Source organism: Sceloporus undulatus, chromosome 3 (assembly GCF_019175285.1).
Source record: "Sceloporus undulatus isolate JIND9_A2432 ecotype Alabama chromosome 3, SceUnd_v1.1, whole genome shotgun sequence".
Classification (NCBI taxonomy): domain Eukaryota; kingdom Metazoa; phylum Chordata; class Lepidosauria; order Squamata; family Phrynosomatidae; genus Sceloporus; species Sceloporus undulatus.
This window is the reverse complement of record NC_056524.1, coordinates 6,095,206-6,114,289: the sequence shown is the minus strand read 5'-3', so window position 1 is coordinate 6,114,289 and position 19,084 is coordinate 6,095,206. Positions and strand designations below refer to the sequence as shown.

Here is a 19,084-nt window from a genome sequence, read left to right as displayed (position 1 = left end):
AAGACTTGTAATCTGACGCACCTGGAAGGTTCCAAATTAAGAATTTTCAACCCATCTTACCTTTTTTGGGAGTGTTCCAGTCAAACACCAACCACACCAAATACACAGCAGCAATCACCCAGCAGTCTGTGCACAGAATGTACATGAGGATAACGGTGCAAGCCACGCCTGGAAGGGTAGAAGAAAGGGAAAGAAGATGAATTAACTCATTTTGTTAAGAAGGGATTTGTTCTGGCATACAAATACACACACACAGAGACACACATGCATTTGCCTTTTGAACCTGTCCATGCTTCTAAGGCTTTCCCATCCTCCCAATCTAAATCGGATTTTGTTGTTTACAGCTTAAGTGACATCACATCAGCTCTAAGCCTTCCACACAACTCCAGCCAAGGAATGCTCCCTTCGAAGCTACCCTGAGTATTCTCACCCAGAAACAGCCCTGGTGTCTTGCTAGTCTCAAAATTCAGGTCCTTTCAATAAAATTTCCTTCCTCTATGCAAAGGGATCTTGCAGCACCTTTGAGACCAACTGTGCAAAAGAAGGTGTAGCAAAAGCTTTTGTAGTCTTACGTCTACTTCCTCAAACACATGGAGTGAACTGGTGCCTAGGAAAGACATTTAGATTCAGACTGTATGAATAGCCATAGATATGTAAAACTTGTGGGTATGGTAATCAGGTGACCAGTTTTAACTATAGTCAACAAAGACAGGAAGAAAGATGGATGGAGTGATGTTTCCCTCCATGCATCTGACGAAGTAGACCTAAGTCTATGGAAGTTCATGCTGCAGTCTCAAAGGTGCTACAAGATCTCTTTGCGCAAAGGAGGGAAAGTTTATTGAAAGGACCCAAATTACGAGCCCAGCAATATCCATTTGCATTACATATATTCCACAGTAACACAAGCTACGTCTCTGAATTTTTTCCTCCTCTAGCTCAACAAGCTGTTCCAAAAGTTTGCTTTTGCATACGTCATTCATCAAACACACAAAACTGGGATTTGGGCTCTTTTTATATGTTTTTACAACCAACCACTTTGTACCACAAATCCACTTTCTTTTCATGCATGCGCTTGCTTTATTATCAGTAGAAACAGCAATAGAGTAATAGCAGTCATTCTGCTACAGATCTCCAGTTTTTGTGTTTATTTTTGGGCATGGGGAATACTCTACTGGAAGCAACTTTGGACATAGCATGAGATGACACAACTCATAGGAAAAGACAGTAAACACATCTCTAACACATCACTTTGCACTACTATGAAACCTTTTTTTCCAGAAGACAAGGTGACAGTCTTTTGATACACCTGCTGTCACATCATGCTGCATCTTTGGCTCAAAAAAATCTAAGGTCTACCTTCAAGTTGTTTCAAACTTATGGCATCCCCAAGGTGAACCTATCATGGGGTTTACTTGGCAAGATTGGTTCAGAGGTGGTTTGCCATTGCCTCCCCTTGAGACTGAGAGCGTGTAACTTGCCCAAGGTGAACCAGTGGGTTTCATGGCTGAGCTGGGAATCGAACCCTGATTTCCAGAGTAGTAGTCCAACACTCAAATTGCTACACCACACCGGCTCTTTAAGGCCTATCTTACCTGAAGTGTAATGATATATAAGGAAGGTACATGCCATCATAATAACGTTTGCATTTGCACTTTGGTGTTGCTTGGCTATGGCCAGATGCATTTCAGGTTCCATCTGTGAATTACCTTTTGCATATTTTTAATATAATTTTATAATGTTTTTAGGTGATTTTAATTGTTTTGAATTTTATTGTGATGTTTTCACTTGTTTTTTTTTGTCTGTGAGCCACCTTGGATCCCTTTTGGGAGAAAGGTGGCAAACAAATAAAATAAATAAATGCTAGTGGAGATAAGCAAGGCCAGTGGACACAATCCCAATCCTTCCTCCCAGTTATGCAAAGGAGGCTATGGTGGCCAGGTGGGTCTCTGTGGCAAGGAAAGTTCATGCTTTTTACCAGATCCAAGCTGGCACCGCCTGGCAGTAACTGGCAACGGTCAAGCTAGCAGGACTGCTTTAACAGGACAATAACTTTGCATCAAAACACACCTGCAGCTTCCAAGTCCATATTAGAATTGGATAATAACCAACTGTAGGCAACCGAATGGGATATTGCCATCTTACGTAGCCAGCTTTGCTTTGGGCTTTCCAAAACCATTTCAGTTGCTATGGAGATTTTCTCCAAAGCCCCAGAATAATTTCCGCAGTAAGCACTGCACTAAAACAGCATCTAGAGATTACAGCATTAATAGAACCATGGCAGGTCAATCATCCTATTGCACTTACCTGCGGTTAAGTCCCATCAAACACACTGGGACTTTTGGTAAATGGGCACAGGACTGTGGTGCAACCTGTGATGCAATGTTGTCACAATGCTTTTGGGGAACCGTAAGACTCGGCTCTAACCACAACACTGCAAGCATAATGCCAACAATGCAGGTCCCAAACTGGCATAACTACATTCTTTGCCTCTGTAAGAGCCCAAAAGCAGATGAGACCAAAGAGGGATCTACTGTACTCTGGGCCTTTGGTATCTCACAATATGGAAGGGTAGGGATGCCCTCCAGCAGGATAGGAGGGCAACAGCTTTCCATCACTGCTCCTCTTTGGAGACTGGCATTGAGAGGCAGAGTTATCTCCAATCCCGGAGTGTGTGTGTGTGTGTGTGTGTGTGTATCCAGCTATTTTTGTTTTAAATTACAATATGCCCTTGGTATATGTTGGGATTTGGTTCCATGACTCACCCACCCACCCATGGATACCAAAGTCCATGGACACTCAAGTCCCATTAAAAGCAATGGCACAGTAAGATGGTGTCCATTATATAAAATGGCAAAACCAAGGTTTGCTTTTTTGGAATGTACCTTGTTTTAAAGGATTTTGAAACCATGGATGCTTGAATAAAAATCCATGGCTATGGAGGTCTGACTGTACACTGTAAGCTGCACTTGCACGCACATTGGGAGAAAAGTGAAATATAAATTGAATAAAGTGCTGATTAAATAAACAAACATAGGGAAAACAAGCTTAAACTGTTGTTAGGGGGAGTGAGACTGCTGAATATTCTCAAGCACTTGGAGCTGTGTACCCAGGCTTTCCAGAATCTTCAATCATTTGCTTCTTGCATGCAAGAACAAAATTTCAGCAACGCTTCTACCTGCTGCACAAAAATAGGTCTGCTTTTGCAATCATGCCTATTTGATCTTTGGGACCTGTTTTTTCAAACATTATTTTGCTGAGAGAGATACATCATTATTTTGCACAGAAAACTTATTTTCTGCACAAAAGCAACATTGTCATGCAAGAAATAATCAGTTATGCACAGAATCTCTACAAATGCATCTGTCTGAGCCTTTCTCTCCTAAGCAGGTCCCCCCCCAAGACGTGCCCGACTATAACTCCCATCCTCCCCCAGCCAGCATAACCATGACCATATCTTTGGGCAGTAAATTCTGTAATGCTGTCATATGTTTGGGAAAAGCATGTCCTTCTTTGCCAGTGCTGAGTCCACCACCCATCTGCCCCTCTGGGTGACCTCAAGTCCTGATACTAGGTCAGCAACACCCATGTTTGCCCTCCATCATTGGGAAAACATCCTACTATTTATTTAGCACTATCTGCTTACTAGGCAGTTTCTAGTCCAATAGAAGAAAAGCAAAAGCGTTTCACCCACTCATCCCAAGGACATGACAATCTAAAATACAGTACAGGCGAGAAAAGGCAAAATATATATCCTTTTCAAAATCCTAGTCTCTGGAGCAGCAGAAAACAACCTTTCTCCATCCTCAACATGACACCCCTTCAAATACTTAACCAGGGCTGTCATATCATCTCATAACGGTCTCTTCTCCAGGCTAAACATATACTCACCTTCCTAAGCTGCTCCTCATAGGGCATGGTTTCCAGACCTTTTACCATTTTGGTCACCCTCTCCTGGTCATGCTCCACCTTGTCAACATCCTTTTTGAATTGTAGTGACCAGAACTGGGCACCATATTCCAGGTGAGGTCCAACCAAAGCAGAATAGAGGGGCGCTATTATTTCCCTTGGTCTGGACACTACACTCCTCATGATTCAGCCTTGAACTGCATTGGCTTTTTTAGCTGCCACATCTCACTGTTGACTTGTGTTCAACCTGTGGTCTACTAGGACTCCTAGATCGCTTTCACATGTTCTGCTGTCAAGCCAGGCATCCCCCATTCTATAACTATGCATTTCATTTTTACTGCCAAAGTGTAATATCCTACATTTCTCTCTGTTCAGTGAACATATGTTAATCAAACTCAAGAAGATTTTAATATTAAATTTGGCTTTAATGTCATGACTAATGTGATATTTTAATGCATTGTTGATTATTTTTATTCCATACCTATACTTGCTTATGATTATCTATTCTATGGTCATGTCCAATAAATGTGACTGATTGATTGATTTCCATCCCAGGCATACATCAGTCCAGAGAATGGTAATATTATTGTTTTAGACCCTGGGGGACTCTGGCATTTGAAGTCCAATTTGAAGACATTTTCCCCTAAATTCTGGATTAATTTGAGTAAGCCAGAGAGAGACAGTGTGGTATATTGGTTTGAACAATAGACTACAACTATAGAAATCAGGTTCAATTCTCACTTGGCCATGGAAATTCATAGGTTGACCATGGGCAAGTCACACACTCTCAGCCCCAGAAAACCCCAAGGTAGGGTTCACCTAAGTTGGAAACAAACTGAAGACACACAACAACCACAAACTGTAAAATATGAGATTTTAAAAATGGCAGAAGGTATGAAGACATCTTTGCTTTTTCATGAAGAATGCCCTTCTTTGCACAGAAAAAATTGTGGGAATTGTTTTTCCAGAGCTGGAAGTGACAATTTTGCATGTGGTAATTTTGCACAAAACAAATCCAAATTGCAAATAATCTTTGGATGCTGTGCTATTTTGAAGGACTACCTAAGCAAGAAAAAAATGCTCAAACTACTCATTACTTCCTCTTAGAAGAAAAGAAGTAATTTTGGTCGGATTCAACACATCCCTTATGTTCTTACTTGGAACCAAGGCTCTTCAAACACAGTTTACCGGGGGGGGGGGGGGGGTGTACAGGATTGCACTCAAAGGTCAAAATCCTGGCAGTTACACATTTTGGCTGGGCTACTACAGCCAGCCAAGGTTTACTGAGCCCATCTGGAATATGCGGCCAGACAATGGGCAGATACAAAAACAGCTTGAATCAGTCCTACAGGATGAGTCTCCCTAATCCAAAATGCCTGGGACCAGAAGCATTTTGGATTTTAGATTTCTTTTCCAGATTTTGAATGGGATCCAAATCTGAACATAAAATTCATTTATGTTTCATATACACTTTATACACCGGTGACAAGGGTTGGTGTCACCCAAGGCAGTAACTCATGGTGTCACCTCCTCCCATACACACCATACAGAACCCATATTTTTTGTACTAACGCAACCCATAAATTATAATTCCCATATATCACTGAATGTAATGGCAATAGAGCAAAATTAACATGATACCATTAAATTACAGTATCATACACACAAAATAAATGGATTTACACATATATATATAGTTTTGTGTGGTTAAAGTGAAATTTGGGTAAAATGTGTTTAAAGTTTTTAAAAAATAAGTCTTAATTTATTTTTTTAAAAAGAATTTTGAAATTTGAAATTTTAATTTAAACTAACATGGGGCCTCTCTTTTACTCCTCCCACTGATTCTCACACCACTCAACCCATCTTTTCAGCTTTTTAAGGGAATACAAGCAAATGCCCAAATACAGATGTTTAGGGAGCAGGGGTGTCACCTGGTGTGGTCTGAACCCCATGTAACCCCCTAGTGACACCATTGGTATACACATAGCCCAAACATAATTTTATACATAATCTTTTTAATAATTCTGGGCATCAAACAACGTTTGTGTACACTGAACCATCAGAAAGCAAAAGTGCCCCTATCTCTGCCACCCACATGGACAATTTCAGACAAAGGTGACTTAACCTGTACCAGCCTCAGAGCCTCAAGCATTCCAGGCAGAAATGTCTCCCTTACCCATGATGAGGAAACTCAGCACCCATTGCAGCACTGAGATGACCTGCAGTTGCTTCTCTACTTTGGACTTGGACAGCCAAGATAGATCTTGAAGAGCAGAGAGGATGCTGGATCCTGTACCTGGAGACAGAAAGCAAAGATTACATTTACTTACTAGCACCCACTGAAAAAGCATCTGCTGAATATCATGAAGATCCTGCAGCAAGCTACAGTCTACCTTTTGCACTCAGGAGTTAACATACAAACCATAGACCTATATTCACTCCCTGGCCTTTCATGCAGAGAAATTTAGCAGAAGCTAGATCAGTCCAAATGTTTTAGATTATTTTAATCTTCACATTTTGTATGAGTTTAGCTGCCTTGGGCTAAACTTTCTCACAGGGGGAAGGAAACTGGTAAAACAACTCACTGCTGCCTTTGAGAAGAAAATTAGTGAATAACTACAGTCAGCCCTCCAGATCCACGGATTCGGCATCAACAAATTCCAGCATCAACAGCTTGAAAATATGCAAAAAGGTGTTCCAAAAAGCCAAGCTTGATTTTGCCACTTTACGTAAGGGATGCCATGTTATTTCATGACTGTATATAATGGGAGTTGAGCATCCACAGATTTTGGTATCTGTGGGGGGTCTCGGAACCAAACCCCAACAGATACCAAGGTACCACTGTACATCCCTCCTATCCACATATTGGCAGCTGTTGGATTGTAGATTGGCACCAGTCCAGGGACAACAACTTTGAGTAGCTCTGGTCTACATGACCCCCTTTCAGCTATTTTGCTTCTCCAAGCTAAGCATACCTAGCTCCCTCAACCATCCCTCAAAGGTCTTGGGTCACCAGACTTGTAACCCCCTTGACTGCTCCCCTTCTCTTGTGGATCAACAGACTCCAACCTGAATTTTCAACCTCCAAATGCACATGGAATCTTTCACTCAAGGAAGCTGTTCCTGCCCACCCCAAATGCCACTTTTGTTGTGAACAAGGCAGATGGGGCTAGCAGCTCAGGATCATTCTAGGCTTTGAGACTTCTGTGCCAGGGCTCACCCTCCACTCTGTTCCACATCTACCTTCTGGACAGAATCAAGAAAGCAAGATTAAATGTCCTTTATCCTCCTCCTTAAATTAAGTGAGAAGAAATAATTCCCTCATTTCACTTTGATCTGGGAACAGTCACTTAATTGAGATTTTTATCTTGATTTCCAAGCAGAAAAAAAATGTGTGTGTGCATTTGAATGACAAGCCATGAGCAACCGTGGTTGATGTTGATGGCCTCAGGAAGAACCATCCCTTGATCTTAGGTTTTAACACAGAAACCTTGGGGTTTGGGATGATTTTGAACTTGCAACCCTATCTATTACCCAGAGTGATAAACCAGAGAATTTGAACCCATACCTATTGTCTGAAAGTGAGCTACAAAAACAGGAGATTCCATGTGGCATCCTGAAATTGGAAGCCCTAAATCAAACCCCGCACAAATATGGCTGCAGTTGCCCTGGGATTATAAAACGAAAAGTCAAGCAACTTCTTGACCAAGAAATTAATTATTTGCAAGCGGTCCAAATTAAATCCCTCATCCATGCAGACCAAGGAGGTCAGCTCTGGACAAAGCAAAGTCAGTAACCTTTGAGATGGTGCCAGTTTTGAGCACATCAGCAAAACAGAAAGAGATCCCAGCCAACCTATTTTAATTTCTTTGGTTTAAGAGAAGATGCACTGCCAATCTGACCTTGCAAGATGATGGACTCTGACACAGAATAATGATCAATTTTTTAAAAGAAAAAAACAAAAACAACCCATGGTTCATGTTTACAAGCAGAGGGAGAGTTACACATTGACAGCTCCCAAAGGCGCCAGAAATTCCAAGCAACTTGAAAAACTGGAGTTTCTCTTCTGGTGTTAAGACAAATACAGCAAAAGTTTGTGACGGATGCTTTTGGATGCAAGGGTCAACAACCAGCAAGTCAAGAGCAAACTATTATAGGGACTGGAGGGCAATCCACCCCCCCCCCAAAAAAAAGTTTTATCCCAAAAGCATGCTAAACTACTTCTGCTTTCAGCTGTGTCCTTCCCAAAATGGCAACCAGAATCAAGGTTTTTGCTACTTTCAGTCACCATTTTGGGAAGAACCCAAAATGAAAATGGAGGGATTTAGGAGTGGGAAAGATTACTGGGGGGATCGGTGGGAGTGTTTTTGCACATCTTCACAGGTCTGGAGGCTTTGAGTGATTTTTACCCCCCCCCCCAAAAAAAACTGTGGGTTTGGGTTTGAAGTGTGGGTTAGGGGCTCAAAGTGAGTCAACATCTCACACTGTCTCAACTTGCAGTATTATTATTACAGTATTATTATTATATTTTGCTTTCCCCTCAAAACTGGGAACTCAAAACAACTTACAATTTCAAAGCGCAGTACCATTAAAAACCTGCATTTGTGCCCATTCAAACAGAATTAAACTATTACAACGTTAAAAGTGATCACTTGTTAAAGAAAAAAAAGAATACAATTTTAAAAAGATAAAAGCACTTAAAACCCGTAACATCTGTACTTTGAAACAGTACAGCAACCCCAGGAGGTTCTTTAAAACTTTCGGTTTAAAAACTCTGGTCTGTTCCACCTGATATCCCTTGGACACTAAAGAAACTCTAAGTTTCCCAAAGGGCTGGAGGATAAAGTATACCCCAGGCATCGATGTGTTCCAGGGCTCAGAGGTTCATTTTTGGTGGGCCATTCCCAGATCAATGCTACCATCGATGCATTATGGAAAGCGCAAAGAGACAATGCATTGCTCTGGGTTATATCCAGGAGCATTTGCTGTTTGGGGATGCTGGAAGAGTTACCCATCAATAGATCCCAAACATTCAGGTCCTTTTTGGCAGGGAGGGATAAAGATCTTGCAAAGCTACATCCCAGGTGTCCAGGCGATGGAGCTACAGCATGTCAAGTGGTGCCATATTATTTCTACAGTGTAGATGCACCCTGAAAGAACTCTGCTCCTTCTCCTCTGTCTTATGGTGACTGCATTTAACCTGGAAAAAGAAGGACTAAGAAGCGATATGAATGAGGACCAAGAGGCAATCTGAAGATGCCAGCCACAGATGCTGATGAAACATCAGGATTAACTTCTTCCAGAACACAGCCACATAACCCCAAAACCCCACAAAAAAAGTATGGATTCCGGCTGTGAAAGCCTTCAACTTCACAATATGAAGTCTTTAAATATCGGAAGGGCTGCCATGTAGAAAGTGGACTGAGCTTGCTTTCTGATGCTCCAGAGACTAGGACATGGATTGATGGATTCATCTGACAAGAAAGGAGATTCAGAGAGCACATTTGGAAGAACGTCCTGATAGTAAAAGCTCCTCGGATCCTGCCTCTTTACAATTTTATTCAGCTCTCCTCGGTTGGAAGTTGTTAAAAAGAGGCTGGATGGCTATCTGTCAAAAGTGTTTCACCAATGGATTCCTACACCGGCAGGGGGTCAGACAAGATGACCATTGGGGTCCCTTCTAGCTTGACAATCCTATGACTCTGGGTGCATCTAGACTGTAGACATAATGCAGTTTGATACCACTTTAACTGCTGTGGTTCCATACTACTGAGTCCTGTGATGTGTAGTACTATGAGGCACCAGCACTCAAGCAGGGATGGCTAAAGACCTTGTAAAACTACAACTCCCAGGATTCCATAGCATAACAACAACAGTTAAAAAACTGGTGCCAAACCGCATTATTTCTACAGTGTAGATGCACTCTCTAACATCCTGCCTGCAAAAGGATTTGGGGGAGAATTGCATGCCCCACTTCTGGTCTAAAACTCTGTTCGAACGTATCATTGCCCCAAAGTCATTTCAACAAGTTCCGACACAAAAGTCTCTCTCTATAGCAGTGATGGTAAACCTTTTAGAGGCCGAGTGCCCAAACTGCAACCCAAACCCCACTTATTTACTGCAAAGTGCCGCGTCCCCTCTGGCTTTCTAGTAACAAACTCTGTGCTGGGGCTATGGCACATGTGCCCACAGAGAGGGCTCTGAGTGCCACCTCTGGCATGCGTGCCATAGGTTCGCCATCACCGCTCTATAGCCTTGAAGAGAGAGACAAAAATAAAAAACCCGAATATACCACTGTACAGACTGGAGGTATAGAAGCAGGAGAAGCTGCACTCCATGGAAATCTTTTAAAAATGTTTATACTTGGAAGCATTTAAAACTTTACTGGAGTAACAGCAGCTAGAATGTTAGTAGCAAAAAAATGGAAATCCACATGTGTACCATCTATAGAGGATTGGAAATATAAAATATTTGATATGAAAGAACTTGACAGATTAACAGCAATCTTAAATAAAAAAGATATGGATAAATGGAATGAAGAATGGTCAGGAGTGACAAACAATCTGCTAAAATCGACAAATGTTTAAAAAAACCTTTATGAGAAAACCCAGTCAAGATTTTTTTATTTGTAATTAAAAGATAAAATTATACAGTTTCTTGTGGAAAGTTTTCAGGTGTAAGCCTAATATATAACAGATTTATAGCTTGTTGATATAAGTTGATATATGTTTTTATTTATCCTGTTGTAAAAATGTCTTGTAAAAACGCAAGCTTTGTAAAATAAAGATATATTAATTAAAAAAAATAAAAAATAAAACTATCATTGTAACAATAATGAGATTTGTGGGATGAAAATAAACCTTTGATCAAGTGAGTTGTCATCAATGCTTGGATGAGTGCTTTGCCTTTCATATTATTGGATGAGGGCTTGAGGATTACTGCTAAAAAGTTTTAAGACTGTAGAATTAAGTCAGAAACTTTAATAAATTTATGAATAAGAAAAAAAACTTTACTGGGCTTAGGGGTGAAGGACCACTCTGAATGTGGAAAAACTGCAAATAAAAACACTGTTCTTTTTACTTAAGAGAACACCTCTCTAATTTCCAGGTCCTCCAGTGCAACTCTATAGGATCAACATCTGCCAGAAATTGATCACAGAATCATGCAGGAAGACCTATAAATGCTCAGAGAAGTGTTTTCTTTAGGAACCTCTAGATTCTTTGGCACAATTCTATCATCAACCTCCAAAAGAATTGTGCTAGAGGACCTAGAGATTCCTTGTGAGAACATATTAATCAAAACTGCAATAACCAAATCTGCAGAAGTCAAAGCCTCCAATGGTCGGGACCAACTGTATTTTACCTTCCAGCCACTTGACGTTGTTCCAGCACATAAATTAAGCCTTTCGTCGCTGGAGTTAATGGATAAACAAACTCATCCCTGTTTCTATCATCCGGGTGTGTCTCCATTTCAGCCGTCTCCATAACCTCAAAACCCTCCTTTAATGCTGTCACTTTCCAGTGTTCACAGCAAGCCAGTAAGCTTTCGGCGAGATTTATTACTCACAACATGTATAAGCATAAAAAGGTTATTCCTAATATTTAGGCAGGATCTCTTTTCCTGTAGTTTGCATCCACTGCTCCGTGTCCCAACTCTTGGAGCAGCAGAAAACAAGCTTGCTCCATCTTCAATGTGACATCCCTACAAATTTTTTAATTTGATTATCAAAGAATATTATTATTATTATTAAAGTTTATTTATATGTGCCGTATGTGTGCATGTAGAAGATGGAGCAAGTTTGTTTTTCTGCTGCTCCAGGTACTAAAACCCAACCAATGGATTCAAAAGTACAGGAAAAGAGATTCCACCTAAACCTTTGGAAAACGTTTTTACTCCAAGAGCTATTGAACTTGGAAGGGTTTGCCTTTGAGGGTGCTGGACTCTCCTGGAAGAAGATTAACCTTCCATTATGAAGCCAAGCCCTCCTCCAGTCCATTGCCTTGGTCCAGCCTTGGAGGTAGAGAGGAACTGTGGACCTCTTACCCTTTCCCTCCACCACTCCCTTCTCCTTCTGTGTCATGTTTTTTAGATTGTAAGCCCGAGGGCAGGGAACCGTCAACTAAAAGATTGTATGTACCGCTGTGTAATTTACAGCACTTCTAAAATAAGGATAATAAAATATAATAATAATATAAATAAAATATAAATAATAATACTTTTTTGGAGGGTCTTTAAATCAGAGGGACATCTTCAGGAGTACTGTAGTGCATGGCCCTACTTCCCTTCCACTTATGGCCGAATTCAGACCTGGGTTGAATCTCCATTGTTCACATCCATTTCGAAATGCACCTGGTTAGATTTTGGGGTGGGGGCTGCCATAAAAGCCCCACTTAATCCAGGCAGTTGATCACAAAACGGGTTTCCCCCCAAGTTTCTTAGCATCATTTGGCTGCGTGAATACTGATTCAAAAGACCAGGCCAAAAACTCTGCTGTTCTGAACGTGTTTCAAATAATCGTGGACTCCATCTCTATTCAACTGCTGGCACATGTGAGCAACGAAAATTGCAAGATGCGGTTCCACAGTGTGAATAACAAACCCAGAATGTGAGAGTGAGATTCTTCACATCGTTGCAGCAAAAAAACCCAACACATCTGAATGACCCCTAAGATTAATGATGATGATGAGATAATACCCTAAAACAAGTATTTTTTGTTCCCTGCAGAGAAATGGCAGACTCAGAGGGGCATTGCATTCTTCTGGCACTCACTGATATGACTGAACCAATCCCAAAGTCCCTTTGAAAACTCCCTCCCGTCCGAACACAAGCCTCTCCATGCTTGGCTTCCTTTGCAATTTGCGTTTGCTTGCAATATGCCTCGAAATCACTTCTCAAATATTCCCATGCCCTCCCAAGGTTTTGTGTGGCAACACTGCCCACCAGTCCAAAGGGAAGTCTTGAGAGTTGCATTCAGAAGCCTATCTCCCAGAAATCTGGTCAATGCTGTATAGTTTTATACAAGCATCTGAACTGGGTGGCATCTTCACCAACAATTTCTACTGATAAGGAGGAGAATAAAAATTGTTGTGATGTTGCTATACTCAGTATCTGTACTTATCCCTCCTTTTAAAAGAAAAGAAAAGGAATCACTTTCAACACAATCAGAATGTCAGGATTATAGTGGAGAGCTTCTATTCATGAACCTTTTGAATGGGAGACTGGACACGCCAGGAACAAATAATTTAAAAATGCCCTAAGGGAGGGAGCACGATTGCTACCAAAATTACAGTATATATGATCTGCACAATGGACAGAATAATTTGATCAGAGGTTAATGCTAAATAGTCTCCGTCAAACCAGATTCTGAGCCTTTAAACTTACTGGTCAACCCTCGTTCATCTTTCTCTTTCTGTCTAATCTTCTTTACAGGGTTGTTGTGACGATAAATAGAGAGAGAAGAGGACACACTAAATTATTCGAGGAAAGATGGGATATAAATGCAGCTAATCTAGAGAGAGACTTTGGCTTTGTCATACCGCAAGGTCGCAAACTCAAACACCTAAAACGTAGCATGGTATTAGGAGGACCCTGAGCCAGCACAGCATAATGGTTTGAATGCTGACTATGGCTCTGAAGATCAGGATTCAATTCCCAGCTTGGCCATGAAACCCACTGATGATCTTGGGTTAGACCTCACTCTCAGGCAACCTGCCCTTTGCCGAAAAAAGTTAGGGACTCTCAGCAGGTGGCATCCTCCAAATTTAGTACAGTCGGCCTTCTTATACACGGATTGTTATCACGGATTTAAGCATACATGGTTTGAAAATGTTCCAAAAAGTATACATTTACCTTGATGTTCCATTTTTTTTTAGGGACACCATTTGCTTGTCATTATACTTAATGGGACTTGAGCATACACGGATTTTGTTATACACGGGGGATCTTGCAACCAAACCCCAGCGTTATAACAAGGATCCCTGTATTTTTCTTTTTATCTCCACTTTCTTCCAATTATGGGACACAAAGCAGCTTACAAATTTAAAAAACCCAATACAAATTAAAAAACATACAAAAGTGTCCTCAAATTGGATTAACTGACCAAGTCTACAACAGCCGCATTGCATAGGGTGTTTGAGTGTTGGTAACTCCGGGAGACCCGGATTTGATTCCCAGCTTGACCATTGAAGCCCCTGGGTGGTGCCTTAGACTTCGGGGGGAAAGCCGGCGATCTTTTCTGAACAAATCTTGCCAAGAAAACCCAAGGCTAGAGTCCCTTAGGTCACCATAGTCCGAAATGGACTTGAGGCACCATACAAAAATGTGGTGTTCACCTCAGGTTATTATTTTTCATGCACTCATTTTAATTTCAGTTCATTAAAATCTATTTGCAGCCTGCATACCATCTAGCTAACTCTGCTGAAGCTGCAGTCAGGCCTGGATAGCCATCTTTTTTCCACGTGGGCCTCTGGGCATCTCATGCATCTTGTCCTGCAACAGGGCCTCTGAAAATCTTAATTAATTAGGGAAGAGGTGGAAAAGGTTGAATGAGAGATGTAAACCAATGAAGAGAAAGCCCAGTGAGAAGGTAAAAGAGCAGACAATAGAAGAGAACAGTCTACAGGCCAGAAATGGGACTAAAGAATTAACTCCCATGCAAACTGGTGTGCAATAAAGCCACCCCATTCACCATCGATTTGGGCACATCTGCCTAGACACTGACCACACTAAGATGCTGTGTTTCAACTAGACGATGATTCCCAAACTTTGTCTTCCAGGAGTTTTGGTCTTAAACTCCCAGAACCACAACACCGTGACCAATCTTCAGGAATTCTGGGAACTGAAGTCCAAAACATCTGGAGACCAAAGGTTTGGAACCGCTGAACTAGAATCATAGAGTTGAAAGAGACCACAAGGTGCCATCCATGTCCAATCCCACAGTGAATCAAAGCATCCCCGACAGAATGACATCCCAGCTTCTGTTTAAAGACCTCTAAGGAGGAGGACCCACTACACTATGAGGAGTTTGTTCCACTGTCAACAGCCCTTACTATCAGGAAGTTCTCCTAATGTTGAGGTGGAATCTTTTTCCTGGCTTAATCCATGTTCTGTGTCTTGTTTTCTGGTGCAGCAGAAAACAAGCTTGCTCCCTCCTCAATTATGACATCCCTTCAAATAATTTTAAACAGGGCTATCAGATCCCTCTTAACCTTCTATTCTCCAAAGCTAAACATCACAGCTCCCTGCTGTCTCTCCTCACAGAGCTGGTTTCCAAGACCCTTCATCCCATTTTAGTTGCCTTGTGAATACATGGAGTCCAAGTCATGATTCATCACCAATCCAAGCACAGAAGAATAGCTAACAGCCATCAAGAACATCTGAGGATTCAGTGCTCATGTTTCACGCTACGCAACAGAACGAATTGAGGTTCAAACACTCTTGATTGTGTAACTTTCAGCTTCTTGTTCCCACACTTCAATGTCCAATAAATCATTTTCTAGACAGTTCAAAGACCATTAGATTTTGCAAGGCGGCCCTTAAGGAACTGATTCTCCAATTTCTAGGGTTCTTAAGTTTCTAAAAGGACATCACTCTATGCAACACACAAAAGAGAGAAAGCAAACACAAGGTGAGAAGGAGATGTTTGTTCATAAGTGCATCTCAAAAGGAAGGAATGATCAAAACTACCTCCCGGTGTCCCTTGCCTAAGAAAACGCCACTAAATTCAAGGGGTCACCATAACCACAACAGGGTCTTGAAAGTCGGGTGTGGGGTGGGTGTGTGTGTTGTGTGTGGTGGGGGTGTAACTACACACCACCGACTTGCATTTCATTTATGTCGTTGTGTTGCTTTCAAACCTATGTGGGACTTGACCCTAAAGCAAACCTATCATGGGGTTTTCTGTTCAGAATGGAGATGCTCATGCTTTCATCGATATGAAAGACTGACTTGCCCAAGGTCACCCATGTGTTAGTAATACTCAAACCACATGACCATACGGCTCTCCAATTTTATTTAGCACTCATTTATTGAACAGCTCCCAAATGGGCAGAAATGGGGCTGCTATTGTTAGAATGATGCAAGATTCCTTCGTTCCTCTGATTGTTCCCAATACTGTATGCTGTATCCTCCATACAGCATATTGGCATTAGCATTCGCTTATAGCAACAGGTTTTGCTGCCTTACAAGTTTAGGCAGTGCCTCGCTACACAACCTGATGCTTACAAATTGGCTGTTTCCCAAGCCAACCCTTCTAGCTCGCATTCCTGCCTAGGCAAGATTGCTCATGCAGCAGGAAGAACACACAAATGCAAAACGTCACAGCATGCCCCCTGCAATGGTATGGTTTTAGCTTTGTGCTTTTTTTGTTTTCTACCTTCAAGCCAACTTTATCTGAGGGTGTGCACACTGCATTCAGAGATTTGCTGGGCTGAGAGTGGAGTTGCCCAAGGTCACCCAAGGCTGTATGTACATTGCAGAAATTATGCAGTTTGGCATCTTTTGAACAGCCAGAATCAACGTGATAGAATCCTGGGAGTTGTAGTTTTCTTTTGCACCAGAGGGCTCTATGAGAAGAAGACTAAATGTCTCATAAAAATACAAATCTCAGAATTGCTAGCATGAAGTCATGGCAGTTAAAGCTCTGTTGAACAGAGAAAAGGCAGAATTACTCAACACGTTCTGTTGCCTCTTTCTTCTCAGAAAAGGCAAGGGTGCTCAACCTGGGATAATGGAGCAGAGGCAGAATAGGGTTCAGCACAGAATAAGTAAAGAGATAGTATAGGAACACCTTGTTAATCTAAATGAATTAAGTCTCCGGGACCAGATGAACTCCATCCAAGGGTATTAAAAAGAACTGGCATGTAATATCGGAGCCATTGGCAATAATCTTTGAAAATCTGGAAAAAGGAGAGATCCCAGCCTACTGGCGAGGCAAACGTTGTCCCCATCTTCAAAAGGGGAAAAAAGAGGATCCCAACAATTATCGTCCTTTTAGTCTGACATCATATAGGAAAGTTCTGGAGCAGATCATTAAACGAGAGTCTGTGAACATCTGAAGGGATGCCATCATCACCAAAAAGTCAACTGGGTTTCAGGAAACAGTACTGCCAGAAAACCTAATCTCTTTCTTTGATAAATTACCAGCTTGGTAGATGAAGGGAATGCTGTGGATATAGTATATCTTGATTTCACGAGTAAGGCCTTTGACAAAGTTCCCCATGACATTCTTGCAAACAAGCTTGTAAAATGTGGCTAGACAAAGGAACTGTTACTGGATCTGTAATTGGGTTGACGGCCGAACCCAAGGGTGCTAAAATGGTCCTTTTTCATCCTGGAGAGAAGTGACCAGTGGGGTCCCCAGGGCTCTGTCCTGGGCCCAGGTGCTATTCAACATTCTCTATTCAATGACCTTGGATGACAGAATTGGGAGCATATTATCAATTTGCAGATGATTACCAAATTATGGGGAATAGCTAATACCCAGAGGTCAGGATCAAGATTCAAATGACCTGAGAATAGACTAGAAGGCTGGGCCAAAGCTAACAAATTAAATTCAACACGGAGAAATGTAGGTATTGCACTTAGGGCGGGGAAAAATAAAATGCACAGATAATAGGATGGGTGACACCTGGCTGAATGAAACTACGTGTGAAAGGGATCTAGGAGTCCAAGGACCACAAGTTGGAACATGAGCAACAGGTGATGCAGCACTAAAAAGGCCAATGCTAGTTTTAGGCTGCATCAATAGAAGTACAGTGGTGCCTCGGGTTCGAAATTAGTCGCGGCGCTTCGTACCAAAGCCTCTAAGCCGAATTGCCTAGGCGTAAGGGGAAAAACAGCGATTCGTGCGAAAAAAGCCGAAAAGCACCAAAAGTTTTTCGTAACCGAAAAACATGGTACCCCGAACAAATTCCCTTGGGATTTTTCGTATCCCGAAAATTCGGTAACTGGGGTATTTCGTATCCGAGGTACCACTGTATAGTGTCTCGACAAGAGAATGTAATAGTGCCCCTGTATTCTGCTTCTGGTCAGCCCCACTGGAATGTTGTGTCCAGTTCTGGGCGCCCCATTCAGAAGGGACATTGAGAAATGGGCGTGTCAAAGGGGCGACAAACATGGTGAGGGTCTGGAACCTGCCCATGATGAAAACGACTTGCGAGTTGGGGCTGTTTGCCTGGAGAAAAGAAGGTTAATTGATGGTGATATGATAGCCTGTTTTAACTATTGAAGGGCTGTCTAAATGGGAGGGAAGCATGCTTGTTTTTCTGCTGCTCCGAGAACAGGACCCGGAACAATGGATGCAAGCTGCGGAAAAGAGATTCCACTGAACATTGGAGGAGGAACTTCCTGACAGTAAGGGCTGTTCGCAGTGGAATGACTCCTCGGACGTGTGATAGATTCTCCTTCCTTGGAGGTCTTAAAAGAGGCTGGGGGCCATTGTCAGGGATGCTTTGATCTGGATTTCTGCATGGCAGGGGTTGGACTGTGGCCCTTGCGGTCTCTTCCAGCTCTCGATCTTGATTCTATGAACTGCATTATTTCTGCAGTGCAGATGCAGCCTGGATGACCTCAGCACTCCACTTCCTCAGCCTCATGCGTGCAGAAGAAACTGGGTTTTCACAATTGGTTTTTCATGGCTGAGTGTGGATTCAAACCCTGGTCTTGCAGGGTCTTATTTAAATATTCCAACTACTACAACAAGCTGGGCCTTATGCAGCCCTGCCGTAGACTAAATAATGCATCAATTTTGCCCATGTTGCATCATGCAGAACATACTGGGCACAACTCTCATCAGCTCTTACTCACACAGCCATAGAAAGGATGTTAGGCATTGGAGTCAAACGCCTCTGAAGACACGCAGGGAGCTCACCCTTGTGGAGAACTAGGCAGCAACCCTAATGCAAAATGAGTTTGGCTAGTCAGGGAAACAAGGCCCTCTCATCTCCCAGCTGTCGCGAGGATAGCTGGGCCGCCGGCCACATCCTATCATACATGCTTTGCCACTCCAAGTATTGCACCGCTTAGGGCCTGTAAACACTTCTGGTTCTGAAAAGCAAATATTGACATCAGTTCCAAGTTTTATTGTTCCTCAATGCTTCTTTGCAGACAAGCAAAGAAGCATCAGCAGTGGGTGCAAAATGCCCAGGATGGCCTCCAACCCTATCCTGAGGACTTCCTC

General features: G+C 42.1%; 1 protein-coding gene across 1 annotated transcript in view; it reads right to left on the bottom strand.

Annotated features, from left to right (window-relative positions):
* The window catches only part of DGAT2 (diacylglycerol O-acyltransferase 2), a 58,185-nt gene that overhangs the window by 26,258 nt on the left and 12,843 nt on the right, over nt 1-19,084 (bottom strand). The window contains exons 2-3 of the mRNA XM_042457726.1: nt 6,083-6,202; nt 61-168 (exon numbers count right to left, since the gene is read on the bottom strand). Coding sequence (XP_042313660.1) covers nt 61-168; nt 6,083-6,202 — 228 coding nt within the window. The remainder of the gene's footprint in view (nt 1-60; nt 169-6,082; nt 6,203-19,084) is intronic.